The 25,140-nt window shown below is 63.0% G+C and overlaps 2 protein-coding genes across 2 annotated transcripts; both read left to right on the forward strand.

Annotated features, from left to right (window-relative positions):
* Window positions 1-1,838: 1,838 nt before the first annotated feature.
* SLC39A4 (solute carrier family 39 member 4) lies at window positions 1,839-6,364 on the forward strand. The gene is made up of 12 exons (XM_082674685.1): window positions 1,839-2,124; window positions 2,706-2,990; window positions 3,469-3,664; window positions 3,780-3,931; window positions 4,022-4,193; window positions 4,492-4,664; window positions 4,834-4,971; window positions 5,050-5,178; window positions 5,355-5,409; window positions 5,537-5,689; window positions 5,838-6,025; window positions 6,118-6,364. Exons 1-12 carry the CDS (start codon window positions 1,885-1,887, stop codon window positions 6,244-6,246), a joined length of 2,010 nt encoding a protein of 669 aa, XP_082530811.1. The 5' UTR covers window positions 1,839-1,884; the 3' UTR covers window positions 6,247-6,364.
* A 3,494-nt stretch (window positions 6,365-9,858) lies between these two features.
* Window positions 9,859-25,115, forward strand: CPSF1 (cleavage and polyadenylation specific factor 1). The gene is made up of 37 exons (XM_082674539.1): window positions 9,859-10,116; window positions 16,854-16,881; window positions 16,974-17,116; window positions 17,217-17,297; window positions 17,403-17,554; window positions 17,642-17,788; window positions 17,926-18,065; window positions 18,139-18,249; window positions 18,332-18,425; window positions 18,511-18,598; window positions 18,670-18,792; window positions 18,874-18,925; window positions 19,009-19,103; window positions 19,191-19,265; window positions 19,347-19,427; window positions 19,501-19,590; window positions 19,807-19,917; window positions 20,004-20,145; window positions 20,231-20,409; window positions 20,482-20,618; window positions 20,701-20,875; window positions 20,959-21,165; window positions 21,234-21,323; window positions 21,414-21,557; window positions 21,641-21,793; window positions 22,584-22,700; window positions 22,798-22,888; window positions 22,960-23,044; window positions 23,351-23,492; window positions 23,581-23,733; window positions 23,810-23,986; window positions 24,077-24,143; window positions 24,213-24,260; window positions 24,344-24,499; window positions 24,579-24,708; window positions 24,790-24,928; window positions 25,023-25,115. The coding sequence occupies exons 1-37, from the start codon at window positions 9,973-9,975 to the stop codon at window positions 25,068-25,070; spliced, it is 4,335 nt and encodes a 1,444-aa protein (XP_082530665.1). The 5' UTR covers window positions 9,859-9,972; the 3' UTR covers window positions 25,071-25,115.
* Window positions 25,116-25,140: the final 25 nt, after the last annotated feature.

A 25,140-nucleotide genomic window follows, 5' to 3' on the forward strand; every position in this document is an offset into this window, starting at 1 on the left:
TGAACCCCTGGCAGACTCTTCCCATCCCCTCCCCTTGCCTGATACCCCTTTAGGCCCCACCGAGGTCACACTGCAGTGCCACCCAGCATGTGTGTGGGTGAGAGGGCAGGAGCCACACCTGAACTCGGGCCCAGGACACTGTCCTCAGCCTGAGGCCCCGCCCTGGGTGGCACAGGATGGTGGGGACAGAGTCCTGGGGCCCGAGCTCCCAGCTCCCCTGGAGCCTCTCCTCCCCCACCCCAACCACGCCCCCTAGGGACAGGGTCAGGGTCAGCAGTTGGTCCAACCAGGTGTGGAAGGAGCCACCCACACACTCCCTCTAGAAGGCAAGGCTGCCCCGAGACTGGGGTTGGCTAGCTCCCTGGGGTCTGCCCCTTTCCCCAGACTGCCAACTAGGCAGAGATAAGGCCTAGAAGTTCAAAGGCCGGAGCAGGAGGCAGCAGGGAGGGGCAGGGCCGGGAGCCACAGTTCTCCCCCTCTCCCTGAGCCTAGTGACCCCTTCCTGCTTCCTGCTGCCCTCAGGGCCCAGGAGCCCCTCACTGGCCGGTGAGCTGGGGGGTATGGGCAGGGCGCCCAGCCTCCTCTTTGCTCTTGTTTGTGTGGGGCTTTGGCCATTTCCTGGGGAGTTTCCCCTGGAGGGTTTGGTGAGGGGCACATGACTCAGCCAGCACCTTATCTCAATTCCCTCGGATTCCAGCCCTCGCAAGAATTTCAGCACAGAATTCCATCGCAGCTCAGGACCCCACGCCCAGGGAGGCCCTCGAAGGCTCTGGGGTGTCTAAGTTGCCTGAGCCAGGGGGCTGGGGGGGCCCTGCTGGGGATGCTGCAGGGAGGGGAGTGGGGCGGGGCCGTGTGGGGGCTTTCAGGTGGGATGTGGGGACCGGGCCTGTAGTGGTGTCTTGGAACCTCTGCGCCAGGCCCCCTTGGCTTGGGGGCAGCTCTCAGAGAGGGCCCCGGGAAGCAACACCCACACTGAAACAGAGTTCCCCTAAAACCGAGTTCCTCTGCCAAGTTCCTCCTCAGCCTCTCTATGCAAATCTTGTTCCCTGTCTTGTCTGACACTGTTCCCCTCAAGACTGAGGAGTACCAAAAAAAGGGGGGGGATTGAAACTGAGCAGGACCCTGGGGGGCCTCCTGAGTACAAATCCTTCCCTCGTCCCCCGTTTCTTGTTTGTAGGAAACGGGCTTCATTCAGCCCCCTAAGACCTTCCCTGAGTTCCAAAGGGCAGGTTCAAACCTTTGCTAATCAGGGAAGGGAGGGGATGCAGAAACAAAGGAGGGGCAGTCAAGAAACTACAGCCTTGGGGCAAGGTCCTGGCTCCCCTTGGAGCTCTCCTGCCAGAACTAAGGCCCCCACCCAGGTGGAAGATGGCGACTACCAGCTGGGACCCCAGAGCACCGCCGAGAAAGTCACATGCCCTGCTGCCCTCACCCCAAATTTTGCCTATTAAAGGCTCCCCAGAAACCATCGGGGAGTTCAGGGTTTTTAAACATGAGCCACCCGTTCTCCTTGCTCGGCCCCCCAGTAAACCCGTCTCTGCTCCAGACTCCGACGTTTCGGTTTGTTTGGCCTCACTGTGTGTCGGGCACACAGACTTGCATTCGGTAACAAGATCCTTGCGGGAGCAGAGTGGGTGGCCGGGGGCCACAGCTCAGTGGGCCGCCCAGTCCAGCCCGGGCTCGCCCCCCGGGGGCAGCAGCACCTCGCTCGCTCGCTCGCTCGCTCGGGGAGGACCTGGAATGGTTAACCTGCGACACCTCCAGCAGCCAATCACAGGGCCCCGCAGGAAATGCCTGGAGAGCCTCGCCGGGGCGGGCGGGTCCCAGCCCAGCCCAGAGTCTGGCACCAGGCAGCCCACGGGGCCCGCAGCCACCCAGGCGACCATGGCCTCCCTGGAACTCAGAGCACCCGGGGGCCGCAGCTTGGCTGGCCCGGCCGGGCCCAAGCCGGGGCTGCTGCTGGCCTTGCTGGCTGTGCTGGCGTTGACCGGGACGGCGACCCCACCTGCCCGTCTACTGACCCTGCTGTCCTCAGGCCGGGGTGTTCTGGATCGCAAGGCGCTGGGCAGCCTGTTAAATACACTAGCGGTCCGTGTGCATTGTGCCGACGGGCCGTGTGGAAAGGTAACGGCCCCACCCGACGGGTCCCCCGGCCCCAGCCCCAGCCCGCCGCTCCACCCCGAGGGCCGGCGGCAAAGGGCTCGGGCAAACTCCAGGAGGCGGGCCGAGTGCAGTGGCCTGGCGCTCGGGCGCTGCCTGCAGGCCCGAGCCCACCTTCCCCGACTCCGCATTCAGACCCACCTGCCCTCCCTGTTGGTGGGACGGTGGCGTGTAGGGACCCGCGGCTCCGGGACCCCAGGGCTGCCCCACCCCCACCCCATCAGCCCCCAGGCCAGCAAAGTGGCAGTGGTTCCAGGAAGAAACCACCCTGAGGTGGCGGGACCCCTGTGTGTACATGTGTGTGTACGTGTGTGGGGGGGGGTGCGCGTATGCGTGTGTGTACGTATGCGCACGCGCCGTCCTGTCATTGGGGGGGGATGGTGGGGAGAGATGGTGGGGAGAGCACGTGAGTGAGCAGGTGATGGAGGGGTGTCGCTGTGAGAGGGACGGAGAGGATGGTGGTCCCTGTGTGAGGCCCCCGCAGGGAAGGGGGCGGCTCCTGGGCCACAGATACCTGGCCCCCGCCCACCTGTCTCTGCCCACAGTGCCTGTCTGTGGAAGACGCCCTGGCCCTGGGCAGGCCTGAGAAGCCAGGGCTCCACTCCGCTCAGGCCCTGGAGCCCAGGCACATCGCCCGCCTCAGCGCTGCCGCCGCCCTCTACCTCAGCAACCCGGAGGGCACCTGTGCGGATGTCCGGGCTGGCCGCTGGGCCTCCCGCGCCGACCAGCTCCTGGCCCTGCTCGAGAGCCCTGAGGCCCTGACCCCAGGCTTGACCAGGCTGCTGCAGAAGATTCAGGCCCAGGCCGCTGGCCGGCCCACTTCTGCGGAGGTGGGGGCCCGGGCGGGCTGGCCAGGGGTGGTGGGTGAAGAGGAGCCAGGAGGGATTGGGGGGAGGGGGACCCCTTAGGGGGTTGGGCCTCAACGCCTTTCTGGGCACTTGGGGGAGTCTGGGCTGGGGGAATCACAAATGGACGCTCCCCACTGAGTAGGGCAGGGCTGCAGGAGCCCCAGGAGGGGCCCTGACCCTGGACAGGGTCTGAGAAAGCTCCCGGGGCTACAGGGAGGAGCCCTGGGGGGAAGGTGGGGGCCTGGACCCACTGGGCCAGGAAGGGGGAGGCCTGTGGTACCAGGGAGGGGCCCCAAGCAGGGGAGGGGCCCAGCCCAGGTCTGAGGTGAACAAGAAGAAGTGGTGCTCCCAGGAAGCTGCTCCAGAGTCACTGGAGTCCAGGGGGCACCAGGGGCAGTGGCAGAGCTAGAGGCCAGGAAGTCCACACTGCCAGTGAGACTGAGGTCCAGCTCCTCCCCAGGTCTGTGTAGACCTGCCTCAGCTGTTGGAGGAAGCAGCGGGGGTGGGGTCTCCCGGCAGCCCCGGCCCAGTCCTGGCTGCCCTGCTGGACCACGTCAGGAGCGGGTCCTGCTTCCGAGCCCTGCCGACCCCTCAGTACTTCGTGGATTTCGTGTTCCGGCAGCACAGCAGTGAGAACCCCAACATCACACTGGCTGGTGAGGCCTGAGCTGGGCCACTGGGCAGGGAGTGCCCTGAACCCCAGCATCGGTGCCCCTGGGGAGTGCAGGGCTGGAGCCCACACAAACTTTGTCACTCTGTCCTCCCTGCCAGAGCTGGAGGCCTTGATGCAGCACCTGGGGGTGGGCGGAGAGACCGAGACCCATGGTGACCACAGTGACCACGGTCATCGGGGAGAGGGGGCCAACCGCCAGGGCCCTGTGCCCCCTGCCACCCCCAACAGCAGCTCCAGCATGTGGGACACAGTGAGCAGTCCATGCGCCCTAGTCTTGGAGAGAGGTGGGGTCCCACCAGTCTGCTCAGGTCCCTGACCCCCAGGCCTGTCACCCCCCCAGGTATGCCTGAGTGCTGGAGATGTGATGGCTGTGTATGGGCTGTCTGAGCAGGCTGGGGTGACACCGGAGGCCTGGGCCCAGCTGAGCCCTGCCCTGCTCCAGCAGCAACTGAGTGGGGCCTGCAGCCCCCAGCCTGAGCAGCCCACCCAGGACCAGCTCAGTCAGGTGCAGAGTGAGTGCCCACCTCCCCAGCTGTGCCTGGCTGTGCCCAGGGGCCTGGCAGCGTGGAGGAGGAACCGAAAAGGGAGGAGGAAGTGGCCGCTGGGTTTGGGAGGGGCGGGGAGAGCTGGGCCGGGGCTGGCGTAGAGGGGTAGCAGGGAATATGGGGGCCTGAAAGGGAAGAGGATGGGGTTTCGAGGCCGGAGGGCTAGCAGGAGCGGCCCTGGCGGGTCTTGCTCGCTCCTGGACCCCACCTGGACACCCTTCCCTGGGAAGCGGGGGCTGGGGGGCTGAGGCTGTGTCCCCCCCAGGGTACCTATACGGCTCGCTGGCTACACTGCTCATCTGCCTCAGCTCCGTCTTCGGGCTCTTGCTGCTCACCTGCACCAAATGCAGCACTGCTACCCACTACATCATCCAGACCTTCCTGAGCATGGCTGTGGGCGCGCTCACAGGCGACGCCCTTCTGCACTTGATGCCTCAGGTTGGCCCCCAGCCCGCCAGGACCCTCCCTCCCCCACCAGGGACTCGCCTACCCAGAATTCCTTCCAGGCACACCCTCCTGGGACCCTTCCCTGACCCCTAACCCCTAGCTCCTTGTCTGGGGGGAGGAGGCCCTGGGGCAACTGGCCCAGCGCCCTCTGCCCCCCCAGGTGCTGGGGCTGCACTCGCATGATGGCGAAGGCCTTGGCTCGCAGCCCACCTGGCGCCTCCTAGCTGCGCTGGGTGGTCTCTATGCCTTCTTCCTGTTCGAGAGCCTCTTCAACCTCTTGCTGCCCCTGGACCCGGAGGTCAGGTGCATGGGGGCTGGACGCGGTGTGGGGAGGAGGGGGGGAGGCGTGGTGGACCCTGAGGCGCTGTCCCCGCAGGACCGAAAGGACGGGCCCTGCAGCCACGGCCACAGTCACGGCGGCCACAGCCATGGCGTGTCCCTGCAGCTAGCGCCGAGCGATCTCCGGCCTCCCAAGCAGCCCCACGAGGGCTCGCGCGCAGACCTGGTGAGCTGGCTCTTACCGGACGTCCCTACCCCACGCGGAGCCCTGTCTGCACTCCCAGCCCCCACTCCAAGGCTTCTGCCCCTGGCCTGAGCTGAGGACCTAGCTCCGCGAGCCCCTCCTCACCTCCCCGCCCAGAGGCTCATCTACGCGGACCGCATCCCCCCCCCGCCCCACAGGTGGCGGAGGAGAGCCCCGAACTGCTGAGCCCGGAGCCCCGGAGACTGAGCCCAGGTGAGCCCTGAGGGAGGCCCCGGAAGCACTGGGTGCCAGGGGTTCGGTGCGCAGCACCGGCGCGGGGTGGGGGGCGGGGGCGAGGAGGTGCGAGGCAGATGCCCACCCACGCCGGTCGCGCCCGCAGAGCTGAGACTGCTGCCCTACATGATCACGCTGGGAGACGCCGTGCACAACTTCGCCGACGGTCTGGCCGTGGGCGCCGCCTTCTCCTCCTCCTGGAAGACGGGGCTGTCCACCTCGCTGGCCGTGTTCTGCCACGAGGTGCCGCACGAGCTGGGTGAGCCGCGAGGGGTTCCAGCGGGGCGGGGCCTGCCTGGGGTGCGGTTGGTTGGTTGGCGGGACAGTTGGGAGGGACTATCGGAGCGGGGCGAGGTCTGTCGGGGGTGGGCGGGGCTCTCGGCCTGACCCCGCCCCTCCCGCCCCAGGGGACTTCGCGGCCCTGCTGCACGCGGGGCTGTCGGTGCGCCTGGCGCTGCTGCTGAACTTGGCCTCGGGGCTCACGGCCTTCATCGGCCTCTACGTGGCGCTCGCGGTAGGCGTCGGCGAAGACGGCGAGACCTGGATCCTGGCGGTAGCCACTGGTCTCTTCCTCTACGTGGCGCTCTGCGACATGGTCAGTGCGGAGTGCGGGAGGGGACTGCAGTGGGCGGCAGCCGAGCAGGAGCTCTGAGCTGACTTCTGACCCAGGGCCCACCTCCTCCGCAGCTCCCGGCCATGCTGAACGTGCGGGACCGGCGGCCCTGGCTCCTCTTCCTGCTGCACAACGTGGGCCTGCTGGGCGGCTGGACCGTCCTGCTGCTGTTGTCGCTGTATGAGGATAATATCACACTCTGATAGCCTCTGCCCCAGTCTCAGCCCTTGACTCTGGCTCCTGGCCCTGCACTATCTCAGCCCCTTAGAAACCGCAGCCACCCGGAGAGCCCCAGTGCCCATCTTCAATAAAGATACTTGTGCTCGGAGCCCAGCCTGCTCACCTCGCTGGGAGGGAAGGGTCTCCCACCAAGAAAGGTCGACAGGTGGGGCAGTATCTCTCCCCATAGCAGTGCCTGGTGCCTGACGAGGAGCCAGTATAGCTGAGCTCAGGGACCTCCAAGTAGCCATCCTCAGTCCCCTCATCTGTAATGCATGGCAAGAGAAGCCAGAGAAATGGGCCAGGGTCTGAGGGCCGCAGGGAGGACCTGGGATCCAATCAGGAATCAAATTTGTTTGCTTGTAGCAGAAAAAACAAAACAAGCAGCAGCATTTACACAGGTGAGGGCTTGTTTCTCTCTCATGAAAAATGGGCCTGGAGATAATCAGACCAGGGTGTGTGGCAACCCTCCGTGAGGCCCGGGCCTCTACTGCTCTGCTCCACTGTCCTCGGCAGAAGTGTCCATCCTCAGAGTCCCCATGTGGTAGTTTCCTAGGGCTGTAGCACAGCCCACCACACACTGGGTGCCTTAGGACGTCCGAAATTTATTTTCTCCGAGTTCTGGAGGCAGAAGTCTGAAATCGAGGGGGCAGCAGGCTGTGCTCCTCTGAAGTCTCTAGGGAAGAATCTGTTATGTGAGCTTCTACTGGCTTCTTGTACTGGCAGCCCCATCACCCCTCCCACCCCCCAGCCTTGGACCATCCTCCAGCCCATCACTGTCCATTTCGAGCAGCTTTGAGCCACCACTTCCACTGACAGCCTCCCTAAATTTCCCATTGAAGAAGTGCGTCCACCAGGCAGGCCCACATCTGCTTTCCTGCTGGCAGCCCTACAACTTCCCAGTCCCTCCGCCCACCTTCTCCTCCTGTGTGACTGGAATGCAGCTGCACCCCACCCGCTGCTGCTCTCCCAGGACTGTGCTCCTTCAGTATCTCTGCCTCTCTCTGCACCGACCGCCTCTCTCCCACACACAAACTCTCATTCCTTTGTCAGGGCGCTTGCCACATGCCAGGCTCGAGTCTGAGGGCTCTGTGGCCACTGAGCTGTTTACCCATCACAGATGCCCTGCGCTGTGGGTGCCATGACTATGCCCATCTGACTTGGACGAGGAGAGTTAGTGTTCTGGCCACAACCCCACCTCTGCCCCTGCTCCCTCCTCTAGTACACCCTCAGCGTGGCTCTGGCTACAGTTTTTGTTATCTTTTTTTTTTTTTTTCCATGCTATCAGAACTTTATTAGGTGGAGTTTGGGCAAAAGAGAAAACCTCTGAAGCAGTCACCCACCTGGTTCAGGACGACCGGAATAGAGGAGCCTTTGCTTGGAGACATGCTTTCACTGAGACAAAAGCATATCTTTGATTTTTTAAAAGGAGAGCTGACAGGCTGAATATCTCTGAGTGTGAATTCAGATTATTTAAAAGTGGTCAGCCAGAGGAAGGCAGGTCTCTGGGGCTGACAGGCTGAATATCTCTGAGTGTGAATTCAGATTATTTTAAAATGGTCAGCCAGAGGAAGGCATGTCTCTGGGGTCAAGACCAGAACAGAAGCAGAAGTCCCTGCTCTGTATGGAGACAAACAGGTACCACTTTTATGTTGGGCAGGGGTGGGGGTGGGGCGGGGGCTATATCTCTGCTATTCCCAGATCAAGATTTGGAGGGAGGGAAACATGACAAATGACAAAAGGACCAGTTTCTCAAAAATCGAGGGATAGGGCATCCCTGGTGGCGCAGTGGTTGAGAGTCCACCTGCCGATGCAGGGGACACAGGTTCGTGCCCCGGTCCGGGAAGATCCCACGTGCCGCGGAGCGGCTGGGCCCGTGAGCCATGGCCGCTGAGCCTGCGCGTCTGGAGCCTGTGCTCCGCAACGGGAGCGGCCACAACAGTGAGAGGCCCGCGTACCGCAAAAAAAAAAAAAAAAAAAATCAAGGAATAAAGTAATTACACGAGGACGAAAACTCAAATAATGGTTTACAAGGGAGCGAGGTAAGTCGTGATTCTTCATTGGTACCTGACCCCAATACCCAAACTGCCTTAAACCAGCCTGCCAGGGGGCTATGTATTAATAGAAGGCCTGAAGGGAAAAGGGGAATAGGGGGCTTATTTTGCTACAGCAAGAAGGGGCTTGAGTGGGGAGAGTAGCAGCTGGCCCCCACTCCCCCAAGACTTCTATCACATCTACAAATACATATAAACACATTACATAAAATAGCAAGTATGGGAGGCAGGCTCCCCACAAAGGCTCGGCTGACACAATTACACGTCGCAGGAATTCTAGGAAAGGGCACGGGGCTCCTAGAGAAATGGGCTGCGGGTGTTCTCTCCTGCTCAGGGTAAGCTCTGCCCCAGCCTACCCCTCTTTTCAGGGTTCAGTTTTGTTATGACTTTTAAAGAGCTTTGCTGTGACTTAGGGGTCACACACCTGCCCAGGCATCCAAGTGACCCCTTTGTCCACCACTCAAGGGTCCAGATTTGAAGCCTTGTTGCTGAAATGAGCAAGTGAGCACATCTGGATGCAACATGAACACATATTCTATGCCATTTTCTCGGCTGTGACTATACTTTCTTGTTTTATTTCCTAAGATTCCGTTTCTTGGGACTTCCCTGGCGGTCCAGGGGTTAGGACTCCGCGCTCCCACTGCAGGGGCCCGGGTTGATCCCTGGTCGGGGGACTAAGATCCCGCAAGCCGCGCGGGGGGGCCAAAAAAAAAATTCTGTTTCTAAATCCCAGACCTGTTCGCGGGTACCTAGGGCGAGTCCCTGCCAAGTGAGGAGAGGACTGCTTAGCTGTGCATGGTCCTGGCTCCAAGGCCCTTGAAGTGGGCAACTGTGCCAGGCCTCGGGAGGGAGCAGTGGGCAAGAGGCGCGAAAAGCGCCGTTCTGCGGGGAGGGGCTCGTAGAGGGGCCGGCGGGACCACCGGCAGCTACGCGACCGCCAGTGCCAGTCAGGGCCGTGCGTCGTGAGTACGCGTGTTTTGGAGGGGGTGGGGGGGTCGCTCTGCGGGGATCACTGAGCAGGGACGGGACACGGCATCTCCAGGAAGCTCTCCCTGGACTAGTCGGGCGTCCGCCACAGTAGCGGCACCTGCCGGGGCGTAATCTGGCGAGTGTTTATGTCCGGGGGTCCCTGCCCTCCCGGCCTCCACACTGCGAGGGCTCGTCTGGCTGAGCTGGGCTTCGGCACCCGGCAGGGCGCCTAAGACCTCGCCTCTTCCTGCGGGCGAGACCCTCAGCGGTGACCCCATTCTGAGGTCCTGGGGCGGGCAGGGCCCTGCCCGGCGGCTCTGAGCCGCCTCAGCCCCCGTCCAGCTTCCAACCCGCTCCTGCGTTCGCCCGCAGTGGGACTCTGGATCTTGAGAGAGCTCGGTTTTCGGGGCTCCGGAGGCGGAGCCTCGAGGCCGCCCCAGACCACCAGGGGCCGCTGTCGCCCCCGCGGCAGCTGCGCCTTGGCGGCACTGCGCAAGCGCAGAAACACGGAACCTCGGCGCGCGGCTTCCGGGCCCTTCCGGACCGTGTTCTCTGCCGTACGGGTCCCCCGCCACCCGGCTCCAACCGCTAGGTGGGTGGCCGGCGGGCGGGCGGTCCTGGGGTCGTGCGCCGGCGGCCCGGCTCATCTTGTCGCCTTCCGGCCCTGTGCAGCTCGGGCTCGGCGCCATGTACGCCGTATACAAGCAGGCGCATCCGCCCACCGGCCTCGAGTTCTCGATGTATTGCAACTTTTTTAACAACAGCGAGCGCAACCTCGTGGTGGCCGGGACATCGCAGCTCTACGTGTACCGCCTCAACCGCGACGCCGAGGTAGGTAGGCCCGCTCCAACCGCAGCGCCACGCGGGAGGGTTGCCCGGTACAGACGGAGAGGCAGGCCAGACGGGCCCCGTGGTTGGTTGTGTCCAGAGCCTGTTCTCTTCGCTGCCACGTTCCTCCACCTCTTCCCACGCCTGGCGGGCTCAGAGGCCTGCCCTGCGCGTCTCATTTGCTCTTTCGTCTTTTTAGCAAATTACGTGAACACCTGCTGTGTGCTAGGTGGTAGCGATGCAGTAGTGAACAAAACCTGCAAAAACTTGGGGCAGGAGGACACCCGCTGACCAAATGCACACGTGCGAACACACCTGTAGACACACTGCAGCCTGCAGAAGGGGCAGCTGAGGAAATGGAGGAGAGAATGAGTGATCAGAGGAGCCTGTTTTAGGCAGAGTAGGAGTTTGTTGGGGGAAGAACTTTCCTGGCAAAGAGAACAAGGCTGGGTGTAGGTGTGGGTCGGAGGTCGGTAAAGTGTGATGAACCCATCAGTAGAGGAGATACAGGGGTGCTTTGGTTGCCGGAGGTGTGAGGTTTGGTCCAGGGGGACTTCTTGCAGGAGGCGGCTTCTCATCTGTTCTTGAAGGGGGAGTAGGAGCCGGGAGTAAGAGCCAGGCGCAAGGATGGGGAGGGGGTAGGTTCCAGGCAGAAGGAAGGCCTGTGCGCAGGCCAGAAGTAATTGAGGGGGGGGAGGGGGGAGGGGTTGGACTGGGGTGCAGAGTGGAGGTGGGGTGGGAGGGGTTGTCGTCTGCGGGGCAGCAGGTGGACAGGGCCAGAGGGCAGCCAGGAGGACGCCACCTTCCTGGGGACCTACCTCAGGACATGGGTGTTTGTTTTGTGTTAAACGTGTGTACTGTTGTACTAATTCACACGTGACAAAGCAAGTGAAATATACAAGGATGTGAGAGCTTTGCGACTGAATACGTGTCATTAAAAAATCTTAGTTTAAGCTTTTGCGCTACAGCAGTTTTGAGGTCAGTACTTGGCTTTTGTCAAAATTTCAGTCAAAACTGAAAAAGAAATTTTGCAAATAAATATATATGGTTTCACACTGAACAGGAGGATCTTTGCTGTTACTGAATCTGAGACGGGTTTTCAGTCAACTTGCAGAGACAGGCTGGAAGTTTTTACATTGTTATGTGCTTTACAAACGGGTTCACAGCATCTTGGGAGGGGTCGGTGAGCGCTGCCTCAGAGCGCCACCGCCGGGGTGGCGCTCTGGTTCTGGCTGGGGGGGCGGACCACACGCTGCCAGCATGTCACATGCTGGAGGCGAAAGTGCCTGCGCCCCCCAGCAGGATGGGATGGAGCCAGGCGTGGCCTAAAGCTCCCCTCCTTGGAGGTGAGATTTGAGTGGGCCAGGAGGATGGTGTGGGGAGAAGAGCTTCCAGGCAGAGCCGAAGGTCCCAGGGCAGAAGGGGCCAGTGTTCCGGGACCAGCCCAGCGGCGGAGAGGGAGGGAGGAGTGAGCCGGTGAGAGCAGAGGGTCAGAGGGGTGACGGGCCAGGGGTGGGGCATTGGCACCACGGCCGTCTGGGCCATTGTGGGAACTGAGTGGTGACTTGAGGCAGATGGGGAGTTAAGGTTTGGGCAGAGGAGCGAGCTGACCAGACGGTGTCTCCCAGGGTCGCTGTGGCCGCTGTGCGGAGGAGCAGCGGGTGCTAGAGGTGGCAGGAAGCGCCTGGGTCAGGACGGAGGGATGTGGGGTGGGCAGGGGAGAGGAGCCCAGGGCGATGCCGAGGCTCTTCAGGGTCGAGGCTTTGCCTGGGTCGGAATTTCGGTCTGAGCGCCTGCAGGGCACCTGCAGGGCAGAGTTGTGGCACCTGAGAAGGGAGAAGGCTGCAGGGAGGGCGTAGGGACTGGGGTCAGGAGCTCATTTTGGATATCGTAGGAGTTACTTGTTGCTGCATCACAAGGTGCCCCAAAGCTCAGCAGCGTGAAGCAGCGGGCACTGCCTCACAGGGTCTCGGGGTGGGAAGCCGGGAGCGGCCCCGACAGGGTCTCTTGGGCTGCAGTGAGACGTCGGCTGGGGTCGCCGTCCTCTGAAGGCCCCACTGGGGTTGTGTTTTCTGCTTTCTTTCGAGGCATCGGTTCCTCACCGTGTGGCCTCTCCACAGGGCTGCGCACCACACACAGCCTCCCCGAGGACGGCTCAGTCTGCCGGGTTGGAAGCCCCATGTCTTTTGTAACCTGATCTAGAAGTGGTCAGGGCCCCGTGGACCTCCAGCGCAGGGAGCCGCTGGGCCCACCACAGGCACTTTGAGGTGCTCACTCCACAGCCGGAGTCGATGTCCAGGAAGGGTTGGGGTCTGCAGCCTGTGGGTGGTGTTTAGACGCGGTAGCAGCAGGTTGCGATCACCCCGAAGATGGCCCCTGGGGCGCCCCAGCATCAAGGGGTGGGACGAAGAGAAGAAGGCGTGGATGGGTCGGGAGCGGCTTGGTCAGGGAGGTGGCAGCCAAGCCAGAGAGTGTTCTGGCGGCCGAGGGAGGGCAGCGTTTGGGGACCTGATGCTGGCTCCCATGTTTCTGAGCCTCAGGTGGGTCCTGAGGCCTGGAGGCCCCTGGTGACCCCAACGAGGAAGTCTGGTGGCAGGCAGGGGTGCGGGCCAGTGAGGCCAAGAGCCTGGTGCAGGAGGAGGGTCAGCACCAGTGGACAGAGACAGCTCCCTGGGAGAGGTTTGCGCAAAGGGAAGAGAAGAAATGGAGCAGAAACTGGTAGGAAGAGCAGGACTTTTTAAGGGGAGTGAGACGGCACATTTTTCTCTGAAGGGAAGGAGCTGCCTGTGCAGGGCCCCCCGCACAGCCCACTCTCAGCCCACCAAGATCCAGGGGAGCTCGCATGCCTCTGAAGGGCTGTAAACGATTCCAAGAAGATCCTTGACAGACTAGATGCGGCTGCAAAGCCTGAATCAGATACTTCCCGGCCCTTCATAGGAAAGTTTGCCTACTCTTACACCAGAGAGTGGAATGTGTGGGAGCCGGAGATGCAGTGCGGGCTGGGGGGAGTCCTCGGGGGGGTGAGCGTGTTGGGGGTCAGCCTAGTCACTGCTGTGGGACAGCCTGCCCTGGAGCTTCAGACAGCGCTGTCGCCAGGGTGGCACACCTGTGGGCGGCCGGGAGCTTGGGTGGCACAGCAGGGACCGTGGGGACGGCTGGCCTCTGCTCTGTGAGCTCTGGGTCCTGTCTGGGTGACTTGAAGGGCACGTCTCTCCCCTTTCTCTCCACGTGGCTGGCTTGGTTTTCGTGGCAGGCGGCCTTGAGGTAGTTGAGCTGCTTTCGTGGCCAGGGCCAGACCCTGGGGGCACAGCATCCCTTTTGTCACTGACGGCCCTTCAGAGCACCACCCCCAGCCCGGATTCAAGAGCGGGTGGGAAGCCCCCTCTGGAGGCTGTCCTCCGTCTGCTCCAAGGAATCAAGTGCGAGTGCAGGGGCTGCCGTGGTGACAGGAGGGAAGGAGAGAGTGGGGAGCAGATGGTGGGGGTGGGGCGTGTGTCTGGTCCCTCAGTCCTGGGGGAAGCAGACCCCAGGCAGCTGCGGGAGCAGCAGGTCTCGCTGCTTTGCAGGGCCGGGCAGCTGTGACCTTTGGGAGGAAAGAAAGTGGATAGCACTTCCTTGAAATTAAGCACGGTGTCAAGTAAATAGAAAATGTATCATGGATGGGAAGTCTCGATATTGTAGAGATGTCATACCCTCTTCAGATGAATCCAAAAACCATGTTCTTTTTCTCAAAGTTGCCATAAGATTTCTTGTAAGATTTCATAGTCTTGATTCTGAGATTTACATGGAAGAGTCAAATCAAGAATGCGTAATTTTGTTTATTTTTAAGAATTTCTAAAAAAATTAATTTATATTTTATTTATTTATTTTTGGCCGTGTCGGGTCTTTGTTGCTGTGCGCGGGCTTCTCATTGCGGTGGCTTCTCTTGTTGTGGTGCACGGGCTCTAGGCACGCAGGCTCTGTAGTTGTGGCGCACGGGCTCTAGAGCGCAGGCTCTGTAGTTGTGGCGCACGGGCTTAGTTGCTCCGCGGCATGTGGGATCTTCCCGGCCCAGGGCTCGACCCTGTGTCCCCTGCACTGGCAGGCGGACTCCCAACCACTGCGCCTCCAGGGAAGGCTGCATTATTTTCTAATTAGCTGATACCTTTGAGGCCGCAACAGGTCTCTGTGGTGTATTACAATCTGGCTCCACTGAGCTTCCCCAAACAACACGGAGTCCTTGTCACCCTTTATCCTCTTGACCCCCGCACTTTGTTCTGTCGTCACAGGTCTTGCCCCGCGTAGGTCAGAAGCTCTGCAGAACATTATTGCTGTCGTTAGCACTTCGGTTTTACATGATTTCGGACCCAGAAAAGTTGCAAAAGCACCAAGATTTCCTGCGTGCACTCACCCAGGGTCCCAAAGGTGAACATTGTGCCGTATCTCTGTCTTTTTTTCCTGGACCTGGAGGATAAGTTGCAGGCAGGGACCCTGTGGCTGCTAGAGGTCAGCATGTCACGTGTGTTCAGACAATACCACAGTCTCTGCAGAACCACAGGCCAGTGGTCAGAACCGGGATGCCGGTGCTGGTGTGGTTCAGGCCTGGTCACACCTGGCCAGCGCATCCTGTGGTGCTCCTTGGTACAGTCCCTGGGTGCTGCCGCAGGTGGCTCGGTGGGGTGAGCAGCCCGCCAGCTCTCCCACTGGGATGTTGGGACTTTGAGACGGTAAGTGCCGTCTTACTGCTCAGACCTTCCTCTTCCAGTTTCAGCAGCAGTGATTGTGTTTGTCAGCGTCCATGGTGACGGTGACGCGACTGTGGTGCTTTTCCTGACCCCACCCTCTCTGCTACCTTCTTGGTGGGCTCTCCTTTCTCCCTGTATTCATTTTTTTCTTTATAACACCACAGGCTCGTGGATTCTTATTCTATTCAGTAGGTTGTAGCCTTTTTTTATCCTCTGGGGTCTTCAGCCTGAAGACCTTCCATTAGCAATTCTTGAAGAGTTTCTACTGTCAGTGAACTTGTTCCACTTTTGTTTGTCTGCAAATGTTTTTATTTCAACTTCCCTTTTTTTTTTTTTTTTGCGGTACGCAGGCCTCTCCCTGTTGTGGCCTCTCCCGTTGCGGAGCACAGGCTCCGGACGCGCAGGCTCAGCGGCCATGGCTCACGGTCCCAGCCGCTCTGCGGCATGTGGGATCTTCCCGGACCGGGGCACGAACCCGTGTCCCCTGCATCGGCAGGTGGACTCTCAACCACTGCGCCACCAGGGAAGCCCTCAACTTCCCTTTTGAGGGATATTTTCATTGGGTTTAGAATTCTAGGTTGACTTTTTTCTTTCATCACATTAAAGCACTGGCTTCTGTAGTTTCTGTTGAAAATCAGTTTGTTTTTTAAAATGTTTACTTACTTTGGCTGCACCGGGCCTTACTCGCGGCACGTGGGGTCTTCGTTGCGGCATGCGGGCTTTTTAGTTGTGGCACGCGTATGGGATCTTAGTTCCCCGACCAGGGATCGAACCAGGGCCCCCTGCATTGGGAGCGCGGGGTCTTAACCACTGGACCACCAGGGAGGTCCCTGAGTATGAGTTTGTATGAAGGTGTTGTCTCTTTCTGCCTCTGACCACGGTTACGATACTTGTCCTTGTCTTTGGTTTCCTGTCCCTCAGCTGCGACGTGCTTTGCATTCACCCTCTGCTTCGGGACGCGCTGGCTGGCCTTGAATCCGTAGGCTGATGCTTCTTAGCGGAATATTTTTGGTCATTTCTTCAGTTATGGGTTCTGTCCTTTTCCTTCCTCCGTCGTCCTTCTGTGTTGCCAGTGGTGCGTTAGACCATTTGAGTATGTCCCTATGTCTCTTACAATGGATTTACGTTTTTACTCCGTGTCTTGCGTCTGTACAGAATCGCAGTTGGTCTCTGGGTCTTGACCTCGTGTCTGGCGAGGGGAGAGGCTGTCCAGGCCCAGTCCTCATTTCACATTGTAGTTCACGTGCGACACTCGTTATAGATTTACTGTGGATGACCTTTATTTGATTACGGAAGTTGTATTCTTGGGTTAGTAAGAATTTCTATCGTGAATGGCTCTACATTTTATCAAATGCTTTTCATATCCATTGGAAACAATACATGATTTTTTCCTTAATTTTGAGACTTTGGTAGCTTGTAGCAATGGGCATTCTTGTGGTAAACTGACTTTGTATGCTTGGAATAGCAACTTGGTTGTGGTGTAGTATCCTTTCAAATGTCGCCAGGCTCACTTGGAGACACCCTCCTGCCCTGGGGAAGGTAGTCGGTAGGACACAGATGGGGCAAGGGCCATAGCCCTGTGTTGGGGTCACCGTCACGCCCAGTTCGGGCTCAGGGGTGCGCCCGGCATGTCAGCAGAGCCGGGGTTCCTTCTTCATAGCAATCACGAGTCATTGGCAGCTGGTGGCAGCCATGGCTGCGCCCAGGGTGAGTCTGGGGTGGGTTGGGGATGCACAGAGAGTGCTGTCCATCCTTTGACCCTGAGCGTCCCGTGTCGGGACGGCTGCTGGGGAAGCTGGGTGGGGAGCTTCCTGAGGAGGAGCCCTGGGGCGGGCTGGGGACCCCAGATGCCAGTGTGAGTCTGTGGGCACGGCCGTATCCAGCAGTGTCTGGTCGCATGCTCCACTGTGGCGAGCCCCGTGGGGCTCCTGGCTGCAGGGCCGGCCTTGGGTGGTCTTCTCCTGTCCCTCCATGAGGTGGGCCCCTCACTGTCCTCCCTCCTTCTCCCTCCTACAGGTGCCGACCAAGAATGACAGGAGCGCAGGTGAGTGAGCGCAGGGTGGCTGCCTGGCCACGCACCTGGGGGTTGGCAGCTGGGGCACGCGGCCCAGATCCCTACCCACTGGCTCTCCGCAGAGGGGAAGGCCCACCGGGAGCACCGGGAAAAGCTGGAGCTGGTGGCTTCCTTCTCTTTCTTCGGCAACGTCATGTCCATGGCCAGTGTGCAGCTGGCGGGCGCCAAGAGGGATGCCCTGCTCCTGAGCTTCAAGGATGCCAAGGTGGGAGTGGGAAGCGGGGGGCGGGGGGGGGCAGTGGGGGCGGGAGCCGGGCGGGGGGGGGCTGCGGTGGGCGGGCCCGGTTCTGACCTGCCGCCCCCAGCTGTCGGTAGTGGAGTACGACCCGGGCACCCACGATCTCAAGACCCTGTCTCTGCACTACTTTGAGGAGCCTGAGCTGCGGGTAGGCCTAGCCCCGCCCCTGCCCCGCCCCACCCCTGCCTCGCCCCGCCCCCTGGCTCCCCGCGGGGTCCCCTGCCAGGGCCTGCCTGATGCCCCTCCCCTGCAGGACGGCTTTGTGCAGAACGTGCACACGCCGCGGGTGCGCGTGGACCCCGACGGGCGCTGCGCGGCCATGCTCATCTACGGCACGCGGCTGGTGGTCCTTCCCTTCCGCAGGGAGAGCCTGGCTGAGGAGCACGAGGGGCTCGTGGGTGAGGGGTGAGTGCCCGGGCAGGGGAGGCAAGGCGCTGCCGAGCCGGGGTTCCCTCCCTGTACCCCTCCCCAGCTGAAGCCCTTTGCCCCCAGGCAGAGGTCCAGCTTCCTGCCCAGCTACATCATCGACGTGAGGGCCCTGGACGAGAAGCTTCTCAACATTGTTGACCTGCAGTTCCTGCACGGCTACTACGAGCCCACCCTGCTCATCCTGTTTGAGCCCAACCAGACCTGGCCTGGGTGAGGTCCTGCGCTGCTGTGGCCATGGCTGTGGCCCTGACCCGGGGAGAGGCCCGCCCCAGGGGAGGGAGGGAGGGAGGAGCTGGGCGAGTCTCTGTGGGGCGGGACTGGGGACTGACGCGCTGTCGTGGTCCCAGGCGGGTGGCTGTGCGGCAGGACACGTGCTCCATCGTGGCCATTTCGCTGAACATCACGCAGAAGGTCCACCCTGTCATCTGGTCCCTCACCAGCCTGCCTTTTGACTGCACCCAGGCCCTTGCCGTGCCCAAGCCCATAGGTGAGGTGGGGCTGCTTGGAGGGGGTGGGTATGGAGAGCGCTGGGCCCCACCCACCAGCGTGTCCACCTCCAGGCGGGGTGGTGGTCTTTGCTGTCAACTCGCTGCTGTACCTGAACCAGAGCGTCCCCCCCTACGGCGTGGCCCTCAACAGCCTCACCACCGGCACCACTGCCTTCCCCCTGCGTGAGTGTCGGGGTGCCGGGGCCGAGGGGTGTGGGGGGGGAGGGGCGGGAGGCTGCTGGGTCTGGCTGACTCCCCACCACAGGCACCCAGGAGGGCGTGCGGATCACCCTGGACTGTGCCCAGGCAGCCTTCATCTCCTACGACAAGATGGTCATCTCCCTCAAGGGCGGCGAGATGTGAGTCTCCCACTCCAGGGAGCCCCGTCCTCTCTGGCGGGTGGTGTGGGTCCCCCACGCCAGCTCAGCGTGTCCCTCCCGGCAGCTACGTGCTGACGCTTATCACGGACGGCATGCGCAGCGTCCGCGCCTTCCACTTCGACAAGGCCGCCGCCAGCGTCCTCACCACTAGTGTGAGTGGGGTCTCGGGGGGGCGGCCCCGGGTCTGGACTGGGCCCCGCCCTCACCCCCGTCCTGCCTTCAGATGGTCACCATGGAGCCCGGATACCTGTTCCTTGGCTCTCGCCTGGGCAACTCCCTGCTCCTCAAGTACACGGAAAAGCTGCAGGAGCCCCCGGCCGGCACCGCCCGGGAGGTTGCCGACAAGGTGGGTGCGGGGACTGTGGGGACGCTGCCCTCCCATGCGGGGCGGCCTCGGGGGCTGCTCACCACCCCACCTGCCTCACAGGAGGAGCCGCCCTCCAAGAAGAAGCGCGTGGACGCCACAGCGGGCTGGTCAGGTGAGGGCCGTGAGGTGAGGGCCGAGGGCGGGGGCTGGACTGGGCAGCCAGGTGGGCTCAGGTGGCCTTTCCACATGCTGTAGGGGGCAAGTCAGTGCCGCAGGACGAGGTGGACGAGATTGAGGTGTACGGCAGCGAGGCCCAGTCAGGCACACAGCTGGCCACTTACTCCTTTGAGGTGAGCCTGGGCATAGAGGGGTCACCGCCTGCCGGCCCGCCTGCCCCGCCTGCCCGCCTGACCGCCTGACCACTGCTGTGCCCGCAGGTGTGTGACAGCATCCTCAACATCGGACCCTGTGCCAACGCCGCCATGGGCGAGCCCGCCTTCCTTTCTGAAGAGGTGCCCGCTCGGGGGCGAGGTGGTGGGGGGCAGGCTGCGCAGCAGGGAGCTGCCGTCCTCACCCCCCTGCCCGCCATGCAGTTTCAGAACAGTCCCGAGCCAGACCTGGAGATCGTGGTGTGCTCCGGCTACGGGAAGAACGGGGCCCTGTCGGTGCTGCAGGTGTGTGGGGGGCAGGGGTGGCGCCTCCTGGCGGGCCCGGGTGCGCTTGCCGACACCCCTCGTGTCCTTCCAGAAGAGCATCCGGCCCCAGGTGGTGACAACCTTTGAGCTTCCTGGCTGCTATGACATGTGGACAGTCATCGCCCCTGTGCGGAAGGAGCAGGTAGGTGCGCCCCAGGTTGGCGAGGCCTGGGCGGTGCGGGGGCCCAGAGCTGCCGCCCACCTGGCCCGTGTGTGGGTGGCCCAGAGGCTGCCGGTCCCAGCACTGGCTCTGCCAATCTGCAGCTCAGGCGGGCTTGGCCACGGGCTTGCTCTGGCTCGGCGCTCCGGGCACCTGGGGCTGGGCGGTGGGATTCCTGCTCTCCGTCTGCCTTCACAGGAGGAGAGCACCAAGGGGGAGGGGGCGGAGCAGGAGCCCAGCGCCCCCGAAGCAGATGACGATGGGCGGAGACACGGGTTCCTTATCCTGAGCCGGGAAGACTCCACCATGGTGATGGGGCCCGCCCGGCAGCCTGGGGCGGGGGGGCCACTGGTGGGGGCTGCACCTCACCCACCATCACCCACCGTCACCCACAGATCCTACAGACGGGGCAGGAGATCATGGAGCTGGACACCAGCGGCTTTGCCACGCAGGGCCCCACAGTCTTTGCTGGCAACATCGGGGACAATCGCTACATCGTGCAAGTGTCGCCACTCGGCATCCGCCTGTTGGAAGGAGGTGGGCCGGGCCACACGGGCAGGCAGGATGGGGTCCGGGGCTAGTGCGTGCCGACTGCCCTTTGCTGACCAGCCTGTGTCCACAGTGAACCAGCTGCACTTCATCCCCGTGGACCTGGGCTCCCCCATCGTGCAGTGCGCCGTGGCCGACCCCTACGTGGTCATCATGAGTGCCGAGGGCCACGTCACCATGTTCCTGCTCAAGAGTGACTCGTACGGGGGCCGCCACCACCGCCTGGCGCTGCACAAGCCCCCGCTGCACCACGTAGGCTCCCTCCTCCGTCCCTGGGGCCGGCTGACCCCCCGCCCCCCCCACTGAGCCCCCCTATCCCCGCAGCAGTCCAAGGTGATTACGCTCTGCGTGTACCGGGACGTCAGCGGCCTGTTCACCACCGAGAGCCGCCTGGGCGGGGCCCGCGACGAGCTGGGCGGCCGCAGCGGCTCAGAGGCCGAGTGCCAGGGCTCAGAGACCAGGTGTGTGTGGGGCTGGGCTGCAGGCTGGGGCCGGGGTCCCTGGGGCAGGCTGCCCGTGACTGACGTGTCTGCTGGCCCCCAGCCCCACGGTGGATGACGAGGAGGAGATGCTTTACGGAGACTCGGGCTCCCTCTTCAGCCCCAGCAAGGAGGAGGCCCGCAGGAGCAGCCAGCCCCCCGCCGACCGGGACCCCACCCCCTTCCGGGCTGAGCCCACCCACTGGTGCCTGCTGGTGCGGGAGAACGGAACTATGGAGGTGCGTGGCGCCCCGTGTCCAGCGTGGCCCCCGTCCCCCGCTCGTGCCCCGCCCCGCCCAGCTAATTGCTGCTGTCCCCACAGATCTACCAGCTCCCCGACTGGCGGCTGGTGTTCCTGGTGAAGAACTTCCCTGTGGGGCAGCGGGTCCTGGTGGACAGCTCCTTTGGTCAGCCCACCACCCAGGGTGAGGCCCGGAAGGAGGAGGCCACGCGCCAGGGCGAGCTGCCCCTCGTCAAGGAGGTGCTGCTGGTGGCGCTGGGGAGCCGCCAGCGCAGGCCCTACTTGCTGGTGAGTGTGGCCCCGCCCGCCCCCGGGCTCTGCGCAGCCCCCGCCCCTGACGACCCGCCCGCCCCCAGGTGCACGTGGACCAGGAGCTGCTCGTGTACGAGGCCTTCCCCCACGACTCACAGCTCGGCCAGGGGAACCTCAAAGTTCGCTTCAAGAAGGTGCAGCGTCTGGGCTCTGCTGGGTGTGGGGAGGGTGTGGAGCAGGGGTGCGGGGAGGACGTGGCCCTCACGGCCGCGGCGCCCCCCCAGGTCCCGCACAGCATCAACTTCCGAGAGAAGAAGCCAAAGCCGTCCAAGAAGAAGGCCGAAGGCGGCAGCGCTGAGGAGGGTGCCGGGGCCCGAGGCCGTGTGGCGCGGTTCCGCTACTTTGAGGACATTTACGGCTACTCGGGGGTAGGCTGGCGGCTCCAAGGGAGCCTGGGCTGCGGCCGACAGGGCTCCGGCCCCAGCAGCCTCCTCACACTGCCTGCCCCCAGGTGTTCATCTGCGGCCCCTCGCCCCACTGGCTCCTGGTGACTGGCCGGGGGGCCCTGCGGCTGCACCCCATGGGCATCGATGGCCCCATCGACTCCTTCGCCCCGTTCCACAACGTCAACTGCCCCCGCGGCTTCCTGTACTTCAACAGACAGGTAGGGAGGCCCCATGCAGCCCAGCCTGGCTCTCTGACGCTCGCCGGTGCTGCCCAAGCAGGACCAGGTGCTGGGGCCCCAGAAGAGAGGCCCTCAGTGGCTCGGGATGGGGGCACCCTGGGATGGAGAGTCAGGGGGTGTCCAGAGGGTGGTGGGAGCCAAGGCCCAGTTGGGGAGGTCGGGACTGGAGGCTGTAGCCCACAAGGGCACCCGCCTGGGCAACCAGGGTCCAGTCACTGCTCTGCTGGCTTGGACCCCAGCTCTGCCCCTTAGAAGCTGTGTGACTGGGTGAGATGCTCACTCTCTCTGAACCTGAGTTTCCTTACCTGTCACCAAGGTGTCAGCACTCTGAGGACTCAGTGATGGTGACGTGGTAGGTGCTTTGTAGGTGCTGGTGTGCTTACAACTGTGGGCGGAGGAAACTGGCTCGGGGCCCCAGCAGGGCACCCGTGCTTGTTTGTGCAGACCCTGGCGTGGCCTGTGTGTGTGCCGCCCACCCTTTGCCTGCAGCCTCCAGCACCCCCTGAGCCTGGCTCTTCCCTTGTCCCGGCCCAGACCACAGCTGTGGCCAGTGTCCCAGCCCTGGGCGAGCTTGGCTGAAGGGATGGGAAGCCCACAAAGCACAGGACAGTGGGCCGTGGTCTCTCCAAGGCCTTGCCTGGACGCTGCGGTCTCTCGCCACCCATTCCAGCAGAGCTGAGGGCTGACCCAAGGGAGCCCTTGGAGGCCTGGGTTCATCGGCTTGGCCTTTGGGGTGTGCCAGCCCTCGCTAACTCCCTGCCCCACCCAGGGCGAGCTGAGGATCAGTGTCTTGCCTGCCTACCTGTCCTACGATGCCCCGTGGCCTGTCAGGAAGATCCCGCTGCGCTGCACGGCCCACTATGTGGCTTACCATGTGGAGTCCAAGGTCTGACACCGCCCCCCACCCCACCGCACCAGGGACCTTTGGGGCCTGGGGGCCTGGCCTCTGGCATGTGACACCCTCCCCGCCCTCCCCCCACCAGGTGTATGCCGTTGCCACCAGCACCAACACGCCGTGCACCCGCATCCCGCGCATGACGGGCGAGGAGAAGGAGTTTGAGACCATTGAGAGAGGTGCGAGGCGCCCCAGGCTGGGCCCGTTCTCGGGGCCACCCTCCCTGACTGTCACCCCTTTGTCCGTGCAGATGACCGTTACATCCACCCTCAGCAGGAGGCCTTCTCCATCCAGCTCATCTCCCCGGTCAGCTGGGAGGCCATCCCCAACGCCAGGTGAGGCTGGGCCCAGGTCGGGGCTGGTGGCTGGCCTGGGCAGCTGTCCCGGTCTGGGCTGTTGTCCCGACCTGGGCTGCTGTCCCGACCTGGGCAGCTGTCCCGACCTGGGCTAGTTGTCCCGACCTGGGCTGCTGTCCCGACCTGGGCTAGCTGTCCCGACCTGGGCTCCTGTCCCGACCTGGGCTCCTGTCCCGACCTGGGCTAACTGTCCCAACCTGGGTTAGCTGTCCCGACCTGGGCAGCTGTCCTGACCTGGGCTAGTTGTCCTGACCTGGGCTGCTGTCCTGACCTGGGCTGATGCAGGATCGAGCTAGAGGAGTGGGAGCACGTGACCTGCATGAAGACGGTGTCGCTGCGCAGTGAGGAAACCGTGTCGGGCCTCAAGGGCTACGTAGCCGCCGGGACCTGCCTCATGCAAGGGGAGGAGGTCACGTGCCGAGGGCGGGTAAGCGGCCGGCAGGGGGTGGGAGGCAGGCAGTGCCCAGCGGCCTGCACGCAGCCCCTGTGAATCACCCACCCGCCTTCCCTGACAGATCCTGATCATGGACGTGATCGAGGTGGTGCCCGAGCCCGGCCAGCCCCTGACCAAGAACAAGTTCAAGGTCTTGTACGAGAAGGAGCAGAAGGGGCCCGTGACTGCCCTGTGCCACTGCAACGGCCACCTGGTGTCGGCCATCGGCCAGAAGGTTTGCCCCTCTCCGCCCACCCCGGCACCCACCACTCACCGCCCACCACTCACCGCCCACCCCTCCCACCCCCCAGATCTTCCTGTGGAGCCTGCGGGCCAGCGAGCTGACAGGCATGGCCTTCATCGACACACAGCTCTACATCCACCAGATGATCAGCGTCAAGAACTTCATCCTGGCCGCGGACGTCATGAAGAGCATCTCGCTGCTGCGCTACCAGGAGGAGAGCAAGACGCTGAGCCTCGTGTCCCGGGTACTGAGGGGCTGGGCTGCACGGCGGGTGGGTGAGTGCTGCCCCAGGCCCACCCTGACGTCCGTCCCTCCCCTCCCCTCCCGTCCTTAGGACGCCAAACCCCTGGAAGTGTACAGCGTGGACTTCATGGTGGACAGTGCACAGCTGGGCTTCCTGGGTGAGCATGGGGGCTGGGGTCCCCGGGACGTCACTGGGGCTGGGGCTGACTGTGGGCTCTGTTCCCTAGTGTCCGACCGTGACCGCAACCTCATGGTCTACATGTACCTGCCAGAAGGTGAGTGCCCCCTCCACCCGCTCCTGGGCAGGGGGTCGGGCATGGGGCCGGGCAGGCAGTGACCTGGGGTCCCTCTGGCCCAGCCAAGGAGAGCTTCGGGGGCATGCGGCTGCTGCGCCGGGCGGACTTCCATGTGGGCGCCCACGTGAACACGTTCTGGAGGACCCCCTGCCGGGGGGCTGCTGAAGGGCCCAGCAAGAAGTCCGTTGTGTGGGAGAATAAGCACATCACGTGGTTTGGTGAGCGTGGGGCAGAGGGGGTTAAGGTGGCAGTGGGGTGTGGTGGGGGTCCACGGGGCTCACACCATGTCCGCTCTAGCCACACTGGACGGTGGCATCGGCCTCCTGCTGCCCATGCAGGAGAAGACCTACCGGCGGCTGCTGATGCTGCAGAACGCACTGACCACCATGCTGCCCCACCACGCCGGCCTCAACCCGCGTGCCTTCCGGTGAGCCTGCCGCCCCCCGCCCCCCTCTCCCACCACCCCGCATCTGTCCCGACTCTTCACTGCCTCCGTGCCTACCCCCAGGATGCTGCACGTGGACCGGCGCGTCCTACAGAATGCGGTGCGCAATGTCCTGGATGGGGAGCTGCTCAACCGCTACCTGTACCTGAGCACCATGGAGCGCGGGGAGCTGGCCAAGAAGATTGGCACCACACCCGACATCGTGAGCTGCCCGCCGCCCTGCCCCTCCACGTGCCCCCAGCCACCACCCCCCCCCACCCCCTGCCCCCTGCCCTCACCCACCTCTCTCCCCACAGATCCTGGACGACCTGTTGGAGACGGACCGAGTCACTGCCCACTTCTAGACCCCTGGATACTGCCACTTTCCCCACCCCACTTTTGTACAAAACACAAAGAAAAACATTTGTTTGATTT

This window comes from Grampus griseus (assembly GCF_964374135.1).
Source record: "Grampus griseus genome assembly, chromosome: 17".
In the NCBI taxonomy this organism is placed as follows: Eukaryota; Metazoa; Chordata; class Mammalia; order Artiodactyla; family Delphinidae; genus Grampus; species Grampus griseus.